This window comes from Hippopotamus amphibius, chromosome 13 (assembly GCF_030028045.1).
Source record: "Hippopotamus amphibius kiboko isolate mHipAmp2 chromosome 13, mHipAmp2.hap2, whole genome shotgun sequence".
Classification (NCBI taxonomy): Eukaryota; Metazoa; Chordata; class Mammalia; order Artiodactyla; family Hippopotamidae; genus Hippopotamus; species Hippopotamus amphibius.
This window is the reverse complement of record NC_080198.1, coordinates 63441898-63464576: the sequence shown is the minus strand read 5'-3', so window position 1 is coordinate 63464576 and position 22679 is coordinate 63441898. Positions and strand designations below refer to the sequence as shown.

The window sequence follows — 22679 nt, the reverse complement described above, 5'->3', positions numbered from 1 at the left end:
ACTTCCTCTGTTGGGAATTCAACAATCAAGATTATTTATTTGTCCCTTTTAGTATAATACACCCATTCACACTTAGAGTGAATTTACACTTAGTCCTAGAATGAAGAAAGGGTGACTGCATGGGTAATAGATGGGGAAGAGGGAAAGTGCCGTGAGTGTGAGCGGGGCACCCTGTGCCGATCTCAGCATGAACGTTGCTTACTGCGTGATGGGGCACAGAACTAGCCCTTTCACTTTACTTCTCTCTAATTTGTTTCTTTGTTTCATGTCATTTAACAGACAGTGCATCCTTTTCTAAATGTAGTTGTTGAAACTTTTAGGTATATTCTTCTTTCATCATGAAATATTAATAACATTTATCAAGTGACTATTTAAAACACTGCTTAAAACTCTTTGCATTAGAGACATTATTGTTCATTTATTTATTAGTTCTCACAACTCTATTAAATGATTATTTTTATCATTCCCATTTAAAGACAAAAATAATTGGATCTTAGAGGAATTGGAGATTAGACGACTTGCCTCTGGCACAGCACAGAAAGTGAGCTGAGTTTTGACTGTAAGCTTTACTTCAGAGCCTTTTCTCTTTATATGCCTGTCACACCTCATCACATTTTGATCTGTACTTGCTAGAGAGTATTATGGCCAGCCTGTGATATCTTCTAAGAATGTTTTGTCCCATTCTAATTAAACTGCACAAAAAGCCTATGAGATAGATATTGGAATCTTCAAACTGGATAAGAGTGAAGGTCAGGAAAATTCACCCCTAACTTCAGCAATAAAGGCATTGCAGGTATTTCCAGAAACCACTGCTGATCATCTCTGCAGTGCTGCAGCGAGTGATTCTCAGGACAACAGTCTCTGCTTTGTTTTCACTCTTCAGATATCATTCAACTCACCCACTGGCAGAGGCTAAACCTGCGTCTTGCTGGAAGGGAGTCGGAAAGATGATAGTTTCCCAACTTCCCGTCCCTTCAATGTAGAAGGATAGGAGTGGAGCTGAGTGTCGACAGAGAATGTCTGACATAGAAAGATCCTCTCATTGCTGCTATTTTATGTTGTGTTTAGGAAGCTGAGCTGACTCTGATGACTCTAGGTCCAGAGCTACCAAAAACTAGATCATAACCTCTTTCTGTAAGGAAAGCCATTTGAAATAATCTATTAATTTTACATATGGTCTCTCCTCAGAGCTCACTTTAGTCTCTGCATAATTAGAGATAATCTGATTGATCAGGAATGATGTAAACAAACATATAATTGAATACTTCATATAAATCTTATGTTTTTTAATTAATGTAATCCTTTGTTTCCAAATTCTGTATTCAAAATCCATCCAGTAAAACCAGCAGATAAAGTCTGATAGTTTTATTTCTTTGTTTTGTTTTGCAGAAAACAGTGTATCAAAAACCATGGTGACATTGTTAACCCACACACTAAATTAGAAATGCATTATTTAAATGTCTGTAAATGCTTAATGTTCTTGAGGGAAGGTAATCCCTCAAGTATCATTTTGAGTTACTTTTATCCAGCTAGTCTTTACCAGGTAATCTGACTCAAGAAGGTGGAGCTCATGCACCAAAACATCTTAGAACCAATCAGAGCTAATAAGTCAGAAGACAACATTCATAGTTAAGCCCACGTGTGCCTCACAGAATGAAATTTTACATATTCATTCTGGCTAGATTTTACTTCTGTTAACATTAAGTATTAGTGCCTTAGTGAAGACTTCTTTAAAGCCTGTATGTACTATATTCAGATATTTTTGGATCATCAGAATTCTTTCAAAGCACCTATATTTTCATACTCTATTAACTTTTGTGGCCTTTCACTGAATTTCTTTCAGTGATTTTTAAAGTCTGTGGCATTACACATTGGAGCTGTGAGAGTTAATGAACTTTCTGCTTAAAATAATTCTCAGCCATTGCCCCCCATCTCTCTCCCTCAAACACACAGACACACACATACACACAGAGTACTGAATAGTTCATGTGAAGCTAGAAATTGTGCTAAAGATTAGGAGAGTAAGTGTTTATAAATTGATATAAGTTGAGAGACATTATCCTAAGAATACCCCACAGGGAGTGGTTAACTATTAGCTCAACAGGGAATCTTTGTGGAGAGCATCCTGTGAGGATACAAGTATAAAGATAAAAATTATAGAACAATTGCAACAAAAAGATACGAAGAGATATAGTTATTATCATATAGCCACAGTGTCCCTGATATATTTATTTTTTAAGTTTATTTTCAAGTTTGTGACTATAATAAATATGGAATACGAATATTTTTTATTTAATGACTTTAGAAAAAATTAGTTTGTGTAAATTGTATTTTGAATGGGTTTTTCTTAGTTACTAGAAAAAGAACCAAAATGAAATAGAGGAAAAAAAATAGTGAGCCTTCATTTTCCCCTTAACAATCACTTCATAATTCACTGTTAAGAACATTTTCCTATAATTTAATTTTATATTACTAAATGGAGCTTTGATTAAGTATATGTAGTGTATATTAGAAAAGATGAATACATTTTAATATAGTCTAGAACATGTGAAAAATTAATGTCTAGATTTTCACAGAGGTTAATAGTATAAGAAATTACATCAACTGTCAATATGCCCCAGTAAATTGAAAGAAGATATATTTTGCATTATTTATGCCTCGGAAGTTAAGAAAATCCTGGAGGAAAACATCAGCTTAATAACTACAAAGCTAATATTTCTTTTCCTGTACCAACGGACATTTCTTTCATTTAAGAGAACACTGATTAGAAAGCACAATTACAGTCAGTAACCACACAGCATTGGTCTTCCTGCTCCCGGGTTTCTGTGTGCAGCACCCCCTGCATTGTCTTTCATATTAATGAATGGTGTTGTAAAGGGCAGCATGTATATGGAACTTATTTCTAAATCTGGGTCTCTCATAATAGAATTAGTTCATAGCCCCTTTAACCTTTCCTGTTCACTTTCACACATCTGGATGCATTTTAGGTGTGGTATTTGGAGGAATGCCAGGAGTTTATTCCCTCAAGGAGAAGTTTTCCTACGCTCTCTAGTAAGTCCTGATTTATCAGGGGAGGATGAGATTTGTCCATTCATCACTTTTATGTCACTTGACAGTATAAAAAGAAATTTTTTTCCAGGCCTGTAAAGTTATGTACAGGTTGTGCATAGTAATTTTACCAAGAAACTTGGCAAACGTTTGCTTTCACGAAAATGGGAGTTGTGTCGAAGAGTCATTCTTTTAAAATCACAGCCGTCATATATTAATGTTGTCAGTGATCATGGGACCAGGAAACCAAACAATATAAACAAATTTTAGCGAGTGGATGTGAAATGAAGATTTCTGTGAAGTACGGAGGAGTGGCTCATACCAGGCAGGATAAAGGGCTCAATTCTTGTTTTCATTTTATTTCCAAAAGTGGAATTACACAGTTTGCCTCAAATGATACATTAACTTATTAAAGTATTAATAACAGTTCTGGTAGCTTAAAAGCATCTTATTTCTGTGGAATATAAGCATGTATTTGTAAGCTTATCGAGGATATTATATGTGTCATTATACATCATCATTTGTAGTCTCATTGAGATTGTATTTGTGTATGTTTTAAAATACAGAGGTAAAGCATTTTTTTCTTTTGCTTTTATTACTAGAAACTCTCATTTGAGCATAATATTTTTGCTTTGTTTCCATGTGAAAAACCATAATACTAATTGATCAGGATATTTAGATGAGCTATCTTCATAGTGCCTATCATAATAATAGGAAATACAGTATTTACATAGCATACAAGAAACAGCTACTTTCTACTAAAATAATAAAAAGGCTTATCAGCATAAACTTTAAGAATAAATAGTGTGTATGTATTATGGAATTATGTTTGTTAATAAAATAATTAATTTAGAGATAAAATGGACTTAGTTCCACATGGTCTTCCTTCTCCTCTATGTATAAATACAAGAGGTGCAAAAATACCGCTTGTGGTGATCTAACATATGTACGATCTAGGCTATTAAATTGAAGCCTACACAAACTATGGGATATCAGAAATCATCGTATCCCCATAGGGTGGCTAAATTTAACAGGTAAGAATAAATTTAGCTTGGCTCTACCTAATCTAACACTAAAATGTGCTATTGGAACGAGTGAAACTTGGATATATACCCTTGCTGAAAAGATCATAGACGATCACATCAGACCCGATTTATGTTCAACACTTCATCACACCTTCTATCCCCAGAACATGAAGACACATGGTAAATTTTTCCTGTAAGTTTAAACCATAATCTTGGAAAGTCTGAATATACCTTGGCCTCCTATTATGCATTCATTTTCATCGTCAAGGACTCCCATTCTCCACGTGCTAGGAGCTTACACTTCCCAAAGCACCTCTCCTTCTATCTATAATAAATAATGTATATCAACACCATTAATTGATGAATGTCAAAGCAATGAGATCAGTTTATTCCTCTAAACAGCTACTGTGACAGTTAACATATCTTAAGAGAAAAAGATTCCTTGAGTTCCAGACATAAATGCCCTTCTTTGTGCAAATCCTATCAGCATACTTCCAAGCCTCAAGGCACTGACAAGTATTAATTGACTTGCAGCATTAATTAAGTTAATGATGCAAAATTGTGTTTCAGGGTGCTCCAACACATCAGATTGTTTGTACTAGAAGCATATTAGGGTAATTCAAAATGCTGCATTCTCTGATAATCATTATGCCATTAACACTAAAATTTAATACAGAATTTGCTGCTGACTTCTAAGTGGGTAATAGAGCATAAACTTTCCAAACTTAGAAGTATGCATTTAAAGGTTTTCTTTTGATTCTAAGTAAAATTATGACATCTTTATTATACATAAAAGAAAAAAAGTTCTTTTAAAAATAACTTAAATTGCAACCTTGAGTTTTCAAACTGTGTCTTTGAATCTAGTATGGCAACCTCTTTGAAATTGACTAATTGTAAGATAAAATATTACCCATTAAGTGGAGTACTCAAACTAAGTTTTTGAGTGGTAAATAATGTAAATACTCTAACACCAACAAATAAGACTATTTTACAGAAATTCAACAATAAATTCAATTTGCATAACCCCTAGAAAAATCATTTCTTAAATTTTTGACAAATAAGAAAATAAAACTCTGGCTTAAAGTAAAATGTCAGATGAAAGACTGAAATTTTTTCTCCTACCAGTGTCTATTTATATTGTTGTATACTCAAAGAATCAGATTCTACTGATAGTTTATTTTAACTTTTAAAAGAAATTCATTTTCAAACTACTATTTTCTCAGTTTGTAGCTGCTTTTATTTATGTAATCACTCTATGTTTTAATATGTGAGTAAGTCTTACTCGTTTTCAGGTTTCTTTCCACCTCTCACTTTGGACTAAGTGAAATAGCTTATAGTTTGTGTTTGAATTAAACTCAGATGTCTGTGTTAAAATCTTATTTTGTAAGAGGTAAATAAAATAACTAATCTATATAATTATTTTTAAAACACCCTAAATTTCTTTTGTTTGTTGTTTAAACCAAGACTTAAGGTGGTCTTTTCCAATAGGATTCAAAAAGATATGTAGTTGTGATTTACAGGATCAATGATTTGGGTTTTTATAACTCATACATTTTTCTTGGAGAGCACGTGTCCAAATATTTGAGGAAGTGGACGTGACCACTCTCCCTCAATTGATTAGCCTTTGTTCCCCATTTCCAGTCTTCAGGAAGTGAAGTTTGTGATTTTGTAACCTGCATATATGTGTTCATAACATGAAGGTTATACTGACCATAGTTGTAAAGCATATTAATCTATATCCTTCATATATGCTACTTTTGACACAACTCTAAAAGAAATTTTCAAAAAAAAGGAAGCAAAAGAAGAAAATAAAACTTTACTTAGTACAACAGCGCTTGTGAGAATTATATATAATCTTACAGTGGGAAAAAATGAAAAGAGTGGGATGTGACTTTTTACTCAATAAATAATCAATAGTATAGTCCATAGATCTTCTTTTGTTCTCTATTAAGCGATACTGGTATTGTATTAAGGGGAAAAAATTCATTCTCTAGAACGATCTGTCACAAATCCAGTTAGAAAACACCAGAGAAGAGACATCTCCCATGACACGGCATCTCTCTGGTGTGAGAGCTTCTACAGGCTTAGAATAAATTTGTCCTGACTGTTTCTCCAGTATGATCCATTGCTAAAATACTTAAAACTTAATTTCTGTGTTTCTAGACTGGTAACTTGTTTATTTTCATTATTTCCCCTTAGAATAGTGAGATATTCTGAAATCGTACTGTTTTGCCTTGTAAGGAGATCCCCAATTTTATTTATAAAGGAAAAAATGTGTTTATGACCCTATGATGTAGAGATTTGTGTCCAGTTAGCAGTGTCTTGAGATCTGACTCACACTTAGAATTTCAAACAAACCAGAACAAGTCTGGCTACAAAATCAAGCCACGAAAACAGAACTAAATTAAACAAAAACTTTGAGTGTGTTTCAAGCATAGGTTTTATGATGAAATGAATTATCTATGCACAACATTGTCTAGTTGTGCATATAAAACTTACGTGTTTTCATGAGACACTTAATAAAGGCAGTAGTGCTGTCATGCTGGCAAGTAGGAAAGAGCTTTGCAGCAATAAACTCTCCCTTCTGTCAATGAATGGAAATTAAGAACTCTAAGAAATGCATTAGTTTCTTAGGAAATTAAGAAACATCTCCTTATTTCTTCGAACTGGAAAAAAAAACTATTCTAACAAATATGTTATTTTAATAAATCAAAGTTATGGAACAGTGGTATTAGAACAAATTTATATTTACATTTTAAAAACCACATAACATTACAACACTAACAAAAGACCAATAGGACTGGCCTTATAACCAGAATTGTGCCTAGTGATTAATTATTCAATCATAGCTGTCTGAAACTTGGATATGGGAGCAGACCTAAAACGGTCCATACCATAGATTTATAATTTCTTAGGCAAAAGATTATCCTCCAAAGGCCTCTTTTCCATCTGTGAAATATGTTTCCTGTTGTGTGAATCAATTTCTCCCACTAAAATGGAGACACCATGTAAAGGCACTTGTGTGCTTTTTGGCTATCATACCTTCATCTTCTAGCATGCCTGGTCCATAATAGGCACTTGGTCAATATTAACAGCCTCAGTTAACAAGATGATGTATGAAAAGTCTTCGTACACTGAAATATATGCTGGTTAGGTATTATCATTTTAGAAAAAAGACACAGCATACATAATCTATAGTCAAGAATAAATTTTAATAAGTATTTGAAATGTGTTTGATGTGTTTTTTTATCTCTTATTCTACTTTACAACACGTTAAGTCAAAGTTAAGGAATATTCATTGAGACCGAAAGGATTGTAATTTGGCAAATAGGCTGAGTGAGATTCATTCTTACCTTTAAAAAATCTGAGTTAAGGAAACCTCGATGGTAAAAATTATACTGTAAAAGTTTCAACTCTCAAGTTATAATATATGAAAAATGAAATGGCATCGACAAGAGAAAATAAATTCAGTGAAAACATTTAAATATGTTCACCATTTGTGATTTCCCTGAAAACAGTATTTCCTTCCAAGTTGATTATGTAAATTACTTCCTAAATATTATAATGCACATCTTTACAGTAGGACAACTGAATAAGACTTTGAACTCTGATATAATATTCCAATGTCCTCATGTCAAGTAGAATGTTCCTATATTTCTTTTCTCCAAAGATAGGATCTCTCAGGATAAATTATCACATATGGTTATGCAATAATGGTGTTAATATATTTATGTAAAAATTTTTTTAAACAAGTTTGATACTTTTCAGGGAAAATGTGTGAATCTTCCGTCAATTACTGTGAATGCAACCCCTGCTTTAATGGTGGTTCCTGCCAAAGTGGTGTGGAGTCATACTATTGCCATTGTCCATTTGGTGAGTATAACTTAGTTGTTGATATAAAAATATCAACCTATTTTGATGCACAGCTTAGCAATTTTGTTTTATTGTGTCTTGGAGTGATTAAGAAAATGTTAGCTGTTTTACACAGGAGGTTTTAGCAAAATAAAATCTCAAAGGTTTAATATTTGCTAAGTTAATTATGGAAATTCCATCGAATATATTGTTTTGTTCATTATTAGAAAAATAATCAACCCAAGAGAATTAAATCTGACATTGTCTCCTTAGGACGTTTCCTCTCAAAAACTTGTGGATGCCTTCTTTTTAGCCTAGAACCTATCAAACGTAAAATCCTTTAAGCACTACTTGATATCACTTTCTACTAAAATCTTTAAGAATAGTCAAAACGTTTTTGTTTTGTTTTGCTTTTTTTTATATGTATATTTGTTTTTTGCATTAATTCAACCGCTTCAGTTAGAAGGATTTGGTAACTTGACATGCAATTTTTAATATAGGCTTTGTAGATAGTATAGTGTAACTAATCAAAATTCAGCATAATGTCTTCTGTTAAGGAAGAAAATTGTTAAGGAGAATTTTTTTGTATGCATATATATTTATTCATCATACTGGAATGAATTAAAAGATTCCTTCCAGGTATCACCCAAATGTTACCCAGCACTGAGACAGCCAAGAACTATAACAGTTTTGCAGGAAGCTTTTATTTTAATTGGGTTTCATAGGTTGGTGATTATTCCATTTATTTAAAGGAATGCTCCACATTATGGTATTCCTCTCCAGAGGTCCTGCAGTAGTTAGAGACCCTGTCTTTCTCCGTAAGCAAAAGAAGAGAAGGCTTTTTTCTAGTCTTTCTTTGAATATATATAGTATAGTGCTATATGGACCTGAAAAGTGAATCTCCATATATAGTAGAGAATAGAACTTAAAAATAATCTGAGATTTCTAGTAACCAGTAAATGTAACATTAATTCATTTTCAAGTAATTCCATGACTATCTAGTTTTGTTTTTCTAAAGCACAATATCAAAAGAATGATAAAGAAAAACAATATAAAAAGTCTAATTGTGAGCCTTGTATTTTAGCAATGGTTCTGAGGCCCAGAATTTGAGGGCTTTGTCTACAGTCAAACAATGAAAACAAAAGTACCCCCAAATGATATAGTGACTAGAACACAATTTTACTTTCAGTCCAGGATGATATTCATAGTACCTCTCTTTTTTAAAATTTCCTTGAGATTCTCACTAACAATGCCCTTGAAGCAGTAAAAGGTAGATCAAGGTCGAAATAGCCACAATGTTAGAGTTCCTAATACGTCTTTCTTTCAATGATTTATTTTTATTTTTAACTTTTTATTTTATATTGAAGTATAGTAGATTAACAATGTTGTATTGGTTTCAGGCATACAGCAAAGTAATTCATTGATACATATATATGTATCCATTCTTTTTCAAATTCTTTTCCCATTTAGGTTGTTACATAATATTGAGCAGAATTCCCTGTGCTGTTCAGCAGGTCCTTGTTGGTTATCCATTTTAAATAAAGGATGCTGCTTTCTACAAATAACCACAACCAAGTTTCATGGTTTAACTTGTGTTTTGGAAGGAAGGATAAGGGGATTGGAGTGGAAAGTGGAAAAATTATTTTCAAGTGACTGAACAAAGGATTTTACATTTTTAGGGATTCTTTTGCATTCCATTTGTACGTATGAGGATAAAAGATAGTTGATAAGAAATAAAAACAAATTGTTGCTGCAATGTGGCTGATACAACAGTGATTGCCTGTTGGGTGAAAGTGGTTTGGTGTCCAAATAAACCTTCTTCTCACCATACCAGAGATCCTTGGGGGTAGGGGATTAGCACAATAACATAAATTAAAATAGAGACAGATCACATGTAGCTGGCAGTGCATGTTTACCCCCCTATTCTTTCCAGTGGCAAAGTCAAAAAAACATTGTTTAAACTTAGACATTGTCAGTTGGGAACAGAAGCCTTATAAAAGAAAACAAAACAAAACACCTTGAAACAATACAGATTTGAGAAAAGAGAGATAGAATTGAAAGGAAGAAGTATTGTCTTTTACAAATTGAATGTGGATGAAACATACAAAAAAATGGCAGATGGAATGCTTCAAATAGATAGCTGGAGGTAGTCACATATGCATCCTATAAAATAACATCTTAACTATAATTTTAAAGTTGAAAAAAATTTGCACTGTTTACCTTCTCATCAGTGAAAGATTTGCTGTTTGGACTTAATATTTTTTAATTTTTAGATTTTTTTTTAGCTTATGTTTTAGAAAAAACATAAAGTGCTTAAGACTTTATAAAAGAGAATCTGTATAGTTATAGCTTTATATATGTATATAACTTCGTACACACACAAAATATTTCTTACTAAAGTAATTTAAATAATTTCTTTTCACCTTTATGTAGATTTATTTCATGGCATTCCATTTGGAAGGCAGTTTTGAAATCCTCTTTAAAATTATTTCAAAGACAAAAATTTACATTTCTCTAGAAACAATAACAAAAACCTTAAAAAATACTATCATATTTGAAAGTACAGTATCAATTTAAATAAAACATAGCACATCTTTCCAGTATCCATATACTTTCTACAGATATTTATATTCAAATTTTAAGTATTTTCACAGACTTATTAAAATTTAATCATAAGAGACCTGAAGGAGCACATAGTAAAAATTTCTAATAATCTATTTTATTTGTATGCTTTATTTTTCCTTTCTATTTAACTTTGACTATGCATTCTGCATATATAAATAATGTATATACAATAAAAATATATTTAATATAAATAAACTTGGAATTTCATTATATACAAATATAAATTTTATATAAAATATGAATACTGTGTGATAGATATATTTTTGATATATATAAATAAACATATGCCATATATAATATATATGATGTATATAATACATATAATTCCTATATTTTCTTTATCTTTTCTTTAACTTTAATGATTAAAAATAAATTATATAGATTTCCTACTCATTTATGATGAATATTATCTAGGCCTTTACAGATAAAGGAAAGATAAATGACACAAGGAAATTCTAGGCCATTTTAATTTAAAGAACATTTGGATATAAAATGTGCTGTAGTCAAAACAACTAGACAATCAGTAGATCTGGCCTAAAATTTTGGCTCTGTCTCCCATAGTTCTATGACCTTGGACAAGGTTTAAGTATTCTGTAAAATGATGACATTGATTTCTTCTAACAGAACAATTCCCTGCATCTAAATTTAATGCATTTACATGAGATGTACAGCCAAAATGAAGGAATGAAACCTTTGCAAGTTAACAAGAATTGTGATGTATTGGCATGAGTTAATTTTCCGATCATTTGCTACAGTCTATTAATATTTGTGGGAAAAGAATTTTGGCGTAGCATTGTAGCATCAATAAAACTCATTTTCCAAGTTTGAAAAAGAACCAGCACAAACAAGTGGGAATGCTGGGTTTCAGAAAAACAGAAAGCTATTTCAAAGTAGCTGCTGTAAATCATACCCAAAGAGGGTATAAGACAAGAAAGAGATAAAAACTTACAACAGTTATTTTCTTCCCTAAAGGCAGCGATTCCTTTCCTTAATTTTGTGACTTGAAAATACCACAAGTACAGGGACTGATTGTTTTTTAAGTCAAAACAAAATTTACCATCTTTAACTGAGTTAAAATTGTTTTCAAGAATTTGTATATTAAGAAAGAAATAACTTGGTTGAGAATTTCAGCATATTAAACTTTAAAAAGATTGATAAATGAACTTTGAAAGTTTTTCAGAAAAGAAATCTCTTCACACCTACTCCATTCTACTATTCGAATTTTTTAAAGTGAGGCATATATTAAATATGTTTCCATATTGGCCAAAGAAAAGTAATTACACCAGTTTATCATTTCTTATATGCTTTAGAGATCATCGTTTTGTTTTCTATTTCAAATAAATTTAGACAATATTCTTTGGAGAGTAATAGAAAGTTATTAAAAGCATGATTCATTATTGTTACCTAAAGATATTTTAATCAAAGTCTTTTAATAAAACTTTAAATGTGATGTGTCAATTTGTCAATTCTCCCATCTACAGGTGTCTTTGGAAAACACTGCGAGTTGAATAGTTACGGATTTGAGGAGTTGTCATACATGGAATTTCCCAGTTTGGACCCCAATAACAACTATATTTATGTCAAATTTGCAACTATTAAAAGTCATGCTTTATTACTTTACAACTATGACAACCAGACAGGGGATCGAGCTGAGTTTTTGGCCCTTGAAATTGCTGAAGAAAGACTAAGATTCTCTTATAATTTAGGCAGTGGCACCTATAAACTCACCACCATGAAGAAAGTGTCAGATGGACATTTTCACACTGTGATTGCCCGGAGGGCAGGGATGGTAAGATATTCATTCCACAGTAAAATTTGTCTTACTGTATACCCAGTCAATCAGGCTGGAAACGAAAAGTTCAAGCATGAATTGTGGTGGAAAGTGAGTTCAATTATGTGTATTCATTATGTGTCCAATTTTGTTATGAACTACAGCAGCAAATGCGTAACATTCTTCTTTTGCTCATGAGAGCTTTGTCGCAAAAACAACTCATCTCAAAAACAAAAGGGAATGAAGGAGAGAAAATATCCTAGTGCATAAACATTCCATTTGGTACATTTCTTATATTGAATACATTTTTAAGGCCGTGGCAGAACTGTACTTGAAATGGCTCCTTTGCTTTTCTAAGTATCCTTGCCCAAACTGAAGAAATGATTTAAAAACAAACAGGGAAACTTTTCTACAAATAAATTACTGATAAAATATGACACAACACATATTTCAGAATAGTAGGTAATAATCCTTATTGTACCAGCACTCCAGTATCCTGTGAGGTCTATGACATGAAATTGTGTTAGGATGAAGTATTGGTTTTTGACTATTCGGTATTCTCAGAATTATAACGCAGTAAAATCCAAGATTTCCTTATTATATTTCATTGCATTATATGGCTCTCGTTATAACGAGAAGGGTACACATTTCTCATTTGTGTTCATTAAACAAGTACTTTTCTTTATAAAGGGAAATGCATCATATCTTTTCCCTGTTAATGTTTGAAAACATTTGACACAGAATAATAGAATGGAAGGATTTATTTATTTATTCATTTATTTATTTATCCCAACCCTCTCTCCATAGTTCCCTCCATCTTCAACAACTATCAAAGATTTTTGAAAAAGTAACTGGTAACAAAAGTGATCCTAAAATATTTTTGGATCTTAACGCTGACCTTTTAAAATCATAACTGCTCTTAAAAATTTCTGTTTCGCTGCAAAAATGGAATAGAATGGTTAAAGTATTAAACCAGTGGTTAAAGTATTAAACCAATGGTTAAGGGATTAAAAGAAAAAGAACAAAATAAATACTCTGAAATTTTTTTAAATGAAAGTTAGGATCTAAATGATTATAGTTTTACCTCTTGGCTCTATGGTAAGCTAGAAAAAATGTGAAAAATATGGTAATTATATAGTTCTGAGACGGATCAAATGAATCATGTGAAAGAAGTATTTTTGCCACTAAATTTTGGGAATACGTTCTATTGTCGGACTCCATGTAAGCAACTTGCAGAAACAATATTGAAAATGTTTTTACCATGTTTTTGCTAGCTTTTTCTGTGACCCATAGTTAATTTTAAAAGCTAAAATTGTGTGCCCTCTATAATTACCAACTTCATAAAGATACAAGACAGAAGCTACCTTATAGCATTACATTTTTTTCTGACAAATATGGATAACAAGTAGTCTTTATCAAAGGACAAAATTCTCCATTTGTTCTCAAGAATACTTTAAATCTATGTTGAATTGGCATCACATACAAGGGCTTTTCTCTCCTTCACTCTAATTATTACATTAAAGAAGATCTAAACCGCTTTTAAAATACAGAACTATTTCCAATTATGGAACAAAAAGAGACTAGTAATTAGCCCTAAAGTGACCAGATGATTGTGTCAGCATGATCGAGCCTAGCTGTTCAGATGTTTTATTGGTTGATATCACCACATCCATTGTGTTGCTTTCAGGACCCTACTAGATTATTAGATGTATGCTATTTGAATATAATGAGAGGTGAGAAAACAGAAAAAGGACTACAAATTTATGAATTATTTAAATTCTATATTGTTTTTCATTTCCTTATGAACTTGGTGTTAATATTCTATAACTGCAACTTTTTTCTAATACATTTAATTTATAAAGTGTTTACTTAATAAAATTACCCCAACACTGAAAATGAGAATAAAACAAGAATAAAATTTAGTCATAATAATTATAATTAAGAGAATTTAGAGTCTAAAAATAATCTATTTAAAAAAATCTATTGAAAAGTATTCATTTGGAGGCCTGATTTGATAGTAATTCAGGATGGCTTTGTTTATTGGAAAGGAATTGGATAGAAAATCAAAATGTGAAGATAATACCTCCACATTTTAGTATTATTACAAATATTAATATAAATTATATCTAAAATTGTATACATTTTATATGAAAAGGTGCTTAATAAATCTTAGTAGAGGTATAACAGACACATCTTAGAAATAATTTTCCAGATTAATAATAGGTTACTATGCTCATTTCTGCCTGAGATTTTTTTACACCAAGGTAATATCAAACTAGTGTGCTTAGAGGAAGATCTCTAGGAAAATAGGGATTTAGAAAATTCCAGTGTCCCTAATTATTGATGTACCCAGTCATATTGGATCTGACAGAATTAGAACAAACGTGGAGCCTGGCTGTGTATATGTAGATTGGTGCTTACATTAGCCATAATGATTTTCTAATACTGACAGGGGAGCCTAATGGTGTAGTAGATACCACTCACCCCAACCCTCTAAGCATATGTACAGTAACCATGTTGCTAAGATGTTGTCAGTGGGCTCATGTAGAATAGAGGATTTTACCTGATGACCTCTGAGGTCCTCTTACATTTCATAAACATTTAATTTTATTAAAGAAGGCCTTGGGAGCAAGAGGGAGAACAGAGAAAGAGGCACCATGAGATATGTCCAAAGGGAGAGAGAAAAAAGTTATTTCAGTTCATTTGTAATATGTCACCAAAGTCATCAGGTTTTGTATAATACAAAATGTGGGGAAAAAATGCCTTTGTAATTATTACTTCAGTCATAGGAAAATTCTGTCCCTATTTCAGAAAACATCCAAAATAAGGCCCCTACTGGATTTTGAATCTGTCGTTTTCTACAGTTCAAAAGGAATTTTTTTGGAAACTGGCAAAATCATTAACTTCTCTGCTTTGAATTGTTGCATAGACAAGATAAAAACATCTTAATTTACAGCGGTAGTGGTAGAAAAATTCAACAGTAAAAGAAGGTGCATTTAACTCTGAAGATTAAATTGAATGAGCTATTATTCAAATAAAACTTTCCCTCAGGTATTTTTCCCTTTGAGTTGTATCACCAAGCTTTTAGGAATAAGAAAAATATATTAAGTATTAACACTGATGAAGATATGATACCATTATGCCAGGTTTTTTTTTTCCTGATTAAAGCATTTATAGATATCCATGTGATACTCTCCAGCTTGTAATAACTTTAGGGATCTCTAGAATGTATGGTTACCTTACATAGTATACGTAGAGATGGGTTAACATTTTTTTTTTAGAAGTAAATTGAAAGGAATTGTGCTTAAATTAATAGTCAACATAAACATACATTGCGTTATAGAAACCTAATACCTCTTTTGAGATTGAAAGTCACTCAGTTGTATATATCCCGGGAAAAAATTAACTATGGAAAGAGTTAACTCAACAGGGCATGAAAGTCTTGACATAGAATTGGAAGTGTACATGTTCCCTATTTATTATAATTTCTTCAAGAAGGTGGCAAAAAAATTATGTGGCTTATTAGAGTTTGTTGTATGGAGTTTATAATCAGTTACAATAGTTAACTTATAGAAATATTTTAAAATAGCCAGTAATACTTGATGCACAATAAGTATCAATTGGTCCTGTTTATTATTTCTGAAATGTGAGGTATTTAAGATATACTTTTACAAGTCCTAAATATATATATTTTATGGCCAATCCCTCAAAATCATATGCAATACCAATAAAAAGGTGATATTAAGGAAACAAATCATTTCCATACATAATGAAAGAAGACAGAAAACCTGATACTTTTGCATTTAAGTCAAAGGTAATGTTAGTTAACTTGCTTAACCTCCCTGTGTTGTTTCCTACATTTGCTTTGCTTTCATTAAAATTAACCTCAAATGACAATTATTCTTATAAATGCTTTCATAGTATTTATTTTTCTGCTACACAAATGGACAAAGTTGGATTAGTCTTGTCCTGTGGTATTCAAATACATTTAGGTAGAACTTTTGATTTTCTGCATCAGGAGAAACCCTCAGTCCTTTTGTGTTTCTGAATTTGGGGTTAGGCCTCTTCTATGAATTACTGGCCATGTTCTGAAATACCACACTCTGAATATCAACTTTATAATCTCAACAATTAAAATATCCAGAGTTTTGCAGAATTTCACTGCAGTCTGGGAAACAAAGGAAGAGCATCACAACAGCCTTGCAGAGCACAGACTAACATGGATATGCAACAACCTTGGTCTTAAACTGCACCACAGCCATCCCCAGTGGCCATTGCCCAATATAGAGAGTCCTGACTTCCATCATATTCTTGGTCCTTGATGATTTTGTTTATTGATCAAATGGAATATTAATATGTCCTACTAAATAGAAGACTTTTGTCTCAGGGGAATATGCATCCCTGTAAAACAATTACTGTTAGTTGTGATTTAAATATTATTGGTGTCTACTGTATAGCAAAATATATTAATGCACTCAGATTATACATAAATATGCTATAATATGCCATTTATAATGATTCTTATAAATGAAAAGAGCATCTAATTGACTTGTTTAAATTATCTCCAGCTCTATATTTGATACAAGTATTACTATCTTCACAGATCTTTTAGTGAATCTGACTGAACTATTATTGGAAGTAGACTTTTGAAAATTAGGAATCATTTTTTTTTATTTGTTGGAATAGTTGGATAAACACTTAAGATTGTAATCCCAGGAAGCTATCCCAGAGCTAATGTATGATATCCTAAGAGACGTTAATGACATTTTTATTCTTTCTTCTATAAAAGAAGGGGGCTGGAGAAGATTTTTTTAAAGTACCCTCTCACTTCCTACATGTAATAATTTCACAATTTTAGCTTTTAGATACATCATAGAAATATGTACCCTTAATTTGAGCGTATATTATAATTATATTATACTACATCAAAAATTATTTCAACCTTAAAATCATATCCACATAGAAACAAGTCCTGGGTGGTGCTGGCTGAAAAGAACAATGGGGACAGTAGAATCCAAACTGAGCATTTCTTTCTCTTGCTTTACAGGCAGCATCCTTAACTGTGGACTCTTGTTCTGAGAACCAAGAACCAGGATACTGCACTGTCAGTAATGTGGCCGTTTCAGATGACTGGTAAGTAAAATTAGTAGTTTGATCTTTATTATTACTTGACATTCAAAGTGAAATTATACCTTAAAAATCATTGTATTATGCTCAGTATTATACAAAAGTTTAAGATATTTTCTGCTCTCCAAAGGGATTTTCCCCATGCTGTAAAATAAAAAGTTAATAATTAGTCTACAAAATGTGTAAAAAGAGTGTAAAAATGAAGTGATACAGATGAGGATAAAGCTAGAGAAAGGGAAGGTGAACACAGCCTATCTTCTTTAAGAAGCTTCATGAAATAGTTGCATGTGACCTGGGTTCTGCAAGAAGGTTAGGATAAGGATCCCACTTCTTTTAAATGTATTTTCTGAAAGTTGTATGTGACAATGATTGGCAGATATTTTTCAATGGCACCTGAAGGTGAAATACATTACCACACCTAAAACAGGAGTGATTTTGATAGAAACAGTAATAGAGAAAAAGAAATAGTGACACATCATTCATTTGCTTTAATCAACTTATTGGCATTCCTTATCATCTCTGTAGTGAAGGGAAGGTGTAATCTGGTGTTAATATTAGGGTTGTTACTTCCACTGCATTTTATTGTCTTTCTGATAGTATGCTCCTTCTCTAGGAGTCTACATTGTTACACACATCTCATTGTTTTTATTAACCGAAAATTTTATTTCCATGAGTTTTGTTATTTTTCGTACCCTGAAAATCTAACAATCCTGTAGGTATCTATTTAGAGGACATGCACCTATAGGTAATGTTTCCCATTCAAATGTGCCATGCTTTAATACATGCCAGAAAAAGTTAGAATCACCTATTCTTTTGTTTTTAATTGGGATATAGTTGTTTTACAATGTTGTGTTAGTTTCTACTGTACATGGAAGTGGAGTTCTCTGTGCTGTACAGCAGGTTCTTATTAGTTATCTATTTTATGCATATTAGTGCATATGTGTCGGTCCCAATTATAGTCACCTCTTCTTAGACTAAACATTCTACTGAAATCTATTGTATTGGTCCTAATACATGTATCTTTCGTTCCTTGTGTAGGACTCTTGATGTTCAGCCAAATCGAGTCACAGTTGGAGGTATCAGATCGCTAGACCCAATCCTTCAAAGGAGAGGACACGTGGAAAGCCACGATTTTGTCGGGTGTATAATGGAGTTTGCTGTTAATGGAAGGCCTCTGGAGCCCAGCCAAGCTCTAGCAGCGCAAGGCATCCTGGATCAGTATGGCAACTTTATTTCTTACTATTTCAAAGAAAAGTACCACAAGTGTATGATAATCGAGCATCAAAAGATGAAATTCTTGTCCCCAGCGCCCTGCAAATACCAAATGTTTTATGCTGTTTTGAATGTTAATTATTTATGTGTCGCTGTGAAATTTGGGGAAAACATATAACTGTGTGCATATATGTATGTATATACTTTACCTTACAGAGTTGTGAAGACTATATGAGTTAAGTAAGTAAATCACATAGAAAGGAACTTGGCACATAGTAATATATGTGTTAGCAATAATATGTACAGAAGCTATTTGAAATTAAATAGTTTTCATATAAATGTACATATTCTTTTGTCCTGGCGCTAGAGTCAAATAAACAGACAAGGCTGATCCTTGCTCTTGAGGAGTTCATAGTCTCTTTAAATTCTTGATTACTAGCTCCTAGTGCAGCCATAATTAATGCCTGGCAATATGTTATATTCCCCTAGTTTAGTCACGTTCCACTTCCTCAGTAACTATACCATGCCTCTTCTCTCTACAAACCTCAAACATCATCTCCCGCATGCTTTTCCCAGCTAATGAATTTGCTTCCTAACTTACTCAGAAAATTGAGGCAATCAAAACAAAGCTCCCAAAGCTCATTCCTCCACCTCTGCCCATGCAGCCTATATCTACCCTATATCCTATTTTTGAATGAACTGTTCTCACTCCCACCTTTTTATATGATAGGCTCCATCCCCCCAAAACCTTCTTAAAACAGTACTCCAGCTTTCTAAACAGTGTTTCTTTTCTCATTTCAATTCAGGCTGCTATTTCTCCCATTTTATTTTATTTTTTTTAAACTTGGTTAATCCCATTTTCCCATGGTTCTATCTTTGTCAAAGTAATCAATAACCCCTGTGTTGCTAAAATCAATGGTCAAATCTCATCTTATTTGAACTTTAGCAACACTGAGAACAACTTTACTAATTTATGCACCAGCACACGGTACACCTCTGGTTTTCTACTCTGATTCTCCTTCTCATCTCCTTAACCTCTTCTCTTTTGTATCTATATTCATTTTTTTAAGTCATCTTTTATAGTCCTTGGTTTTAAGTACTTTCTCTAAAGCTGATGAGTCTGAGATGTTGATCTTAAACGTGACCTCTCCTCTGAACTTTAGACTCTGATATCCAACAGCATACAGAATATCCTGTGTGTATTTCTAACAAGTATTTCAAACTTAAGTTTAAAACTTCCTTCCTTCCTTCCTGACTCTTCCCAAACCCACTCCTTCCAGGTTTTCCAATCTCAGGTAATAATAACTCAGTCCACCCACCAGGTCAGCCACAATTTTCAGACCACTTTGACTCCTCTGTTTCTGACAAACCACATTCAATCCACCAGCAAACAGAATGACATTTTAAAAACAGAAGTCATGTCAATCTGCTATATTTAAAATAGATAACCAACAAGGACCTATTGTAGCATAGGGAACTCTGCTCAGTGGTCTGTAATAACCTGAATATGAAATGAATTTGAAAAAGAATAGATACATGTATATGTATAACTGAATCACTTTGCTGTACACCTGAAACAAACACATTGTTCTTAATCAACTATCCTCCAATATAAAATAAAAATTTAAAAAAAAGAAAAAGAAATAAAATAAAAACGAGGTCAGTTCTTACCTTGACTCATAAGGCTGACCTCCCTCTTGTCAACCGAAAGGACCGAGTAAAAAGGTATAAAGTCAGTTTATTTGGGGTCTTAGAATTGCAACTCAGGGATCACAGATTCCAGAGGAACCCAAAGTAATGTCCCACCAGAAGAAAATGGGCTGGGTTTTTTTTATCGGGAGAAGAGGGAAATTAATGCAGAATTTGGACTAGAGGGTAAAATTATTCTGTACATATGATTGGGTTATGGAGCACATCTCATTTGTTACTGGGGAAAAGTTTGTTTTCTTTAGTCCAGGAAAAGTCCCGGTTCTCAGCATTATTCTCTCCTTTTTGCAACTCAGCAGCTATCCAGTGGTTTTAATTTAGAGTGTTCAGCAGACGTCCAGCATGGGCGGCAAATGTGGAGGTCCTCAGGTCACGGGCCCAGCCATTTCTGACATGGTTCTTTTCACACCCTTAACTTCCTCACCATTATCTACCTACTCTTCTCCTTGTTTACACTACTCTGACTATATTGGGCCACTTGGTGGTCCTCAGACATGCAAAGGGCACTTTCACTTCAGGAATGCCTCACTTGGCTCTTTCCTCTGCCTGGAATGACCTCCTATCAGATATACTTTGCTCTCTTATTTTGTTTAGGACTTTACCAAAACAGATCCTTCCTTCACTGCCTAACCTAGAGATCCAGCAATCCCCCCAAAAATCCCATCTCCTTTCTCTGCCTTAATTTTCCCATAGAACTTCCTTCTTTCTAACATACACATTTATCTAATTTTTTTTTTGTCTGTCTTCCCCGTAAGGAAAAATAAATATTCTGTGAATACATGGATTTTTTTCATCACTTTATCTCCATGCTTAGAACAGTGCTTGGCATGTAGTAACCATTCAGTAAACATTAGTTGCATCTCCTCTGGGGTATGCAGATAAACAAGTGGGTATTCTAATAAACAAGTGGCCCGAGAGCACATGAACCAAAGTGTTTATTTGACCAAGAAGTTTTGCTCAATTAAGAATTGACTTAAAGAAGAAATCACCACCTCTTTTTCTTTATTGTGTGAGATGTTATTGTGCTTAATCTCCGTTATGAATGAGACAGGGCATGTGTTACAGGACAACTTGTAGTTTGATTAGATGCTTCACATAGAGTTGTAACCTAACTTTCAAAGAATTCAGTTCATGAAAACTAAGCAGGTAAATAAAAGTTTATGTATAATTTTAACAAATTTCCCCCCCAGCTGGTTTTATGCTTTATGTGTGTTTATTCTGATTTTATTTTAGATGCCCTAGACTAGAAGGCGCTTGTACTCACAGTCCCTGCCAACATGGTGGCACGTGTACGGATTACTGGTCATGGCAGCAGTGTCACTGCAGAGAAGGACTGACTGGGAAATACTGTGAAAAATGTATGCAACCTGTTTCATCTTCCAGTGGAAATTATAATAACCATGGAAAGTATAAATATATGCAAATATATGTGATAAACATATGTAATTGAATTAAAACAATTATGTTTTGATTCTAAATATTAAAAATATTAAATGGGCAGTAATTAGTAAAATTCAGTGACATTTTTTAATTCATGTTTTTAACCTGAGGAAGAGTGAAATCCTTTTAGAATTATTTACTAAATATGTCCTTCATTTCCATTTTATAAATATATCGTTTAGTTATTTTTGTTTTACCCATAGGAATGCTAGGCAATTTACAAGGCCAGGGGCTATATTCAGGCTTTGGCTTAATATTATCCGCCTTAAGGGGATATTTCTCTGGTGAATATGTTGAATTTGGTTGAAAAGTATAAATACTAAATCACTGAACACTGAGTTCAAAACATCCAATGGCAATAAAATCTATTATAGTTCAAAATTTTAAATTTCAATTATTGGACTTGGTTTCAAATATTGCTTTTTAAATTCTTTTATTAGTTACTTGTTTCTAAGTCCTAATAATACTGTTAATAAAGACATTAATGATGTTCAGGCCTTCATTAGAGCATGGCATTCTCTAATTTCAAGCTGTATATGCCACTAAATAATCCTAATGGAGTCTCTTTTATAAAAATTGCTTTATTTTCAGATAAGTAGTTACTACTTAAATCATGGCACTTATCCAACCACTTTTTAAATAGTCATTTGATTCTATTATAATATGAGGGTGAATAGAAATTTGTGATTAAATTAAGTGTATACTATCATCAAAAAGATCTTAGTAGCAGGGGTATAATTGTGTTTATTTAGGATAAAATCAAAACATAGAAAAATATATTGTCACATGATATTTTTTAAAGTAATGAGTATTTAGTAAGAACCCAATTATATTTGGAAAATAAAACGTCACTCACTTCAGAAATGACTGCA

The 22679-nt window shown here is 32.6% G+C and overlaps 1 protein-coding gene across 2 annotated transcripts in view; it reads left to right on the top strand.

Moving 5' to 3' along the window:
* The window catches only part of FAT4 (FAT atypical cadherin 4), a 178279-nt gene that overhangs the window by 128922 nt on the left and 26678 nt on the right, over positions 1-22679 (top strand). For both annotated transcript variants that reach the window (XR_009048802.1, XM_057706084.1), the window contains exons 10-14: positions 7842-7946; positions 12032-12339; positions 17369-17454; positions 18487-18666; positions 21601-21725. Coding sequence is in view for 1 of the 2 variants with exons in the window: in XM_057706084.1 (XP_057562067.1) it covers positions 7842-7946; positions 12032-12339; positions 17369-17454; positions 18487-18666; positions 21601-21725 (804 nt within the window). In the remaining variant the exon portion in view is untranslated. The remainder of the gene's footprint in view (positions 1-7841; positions 7947-12031; positions 12340-17368; positions 17455-18486; positions 18667-21600; positions 21726-22679) is intronic.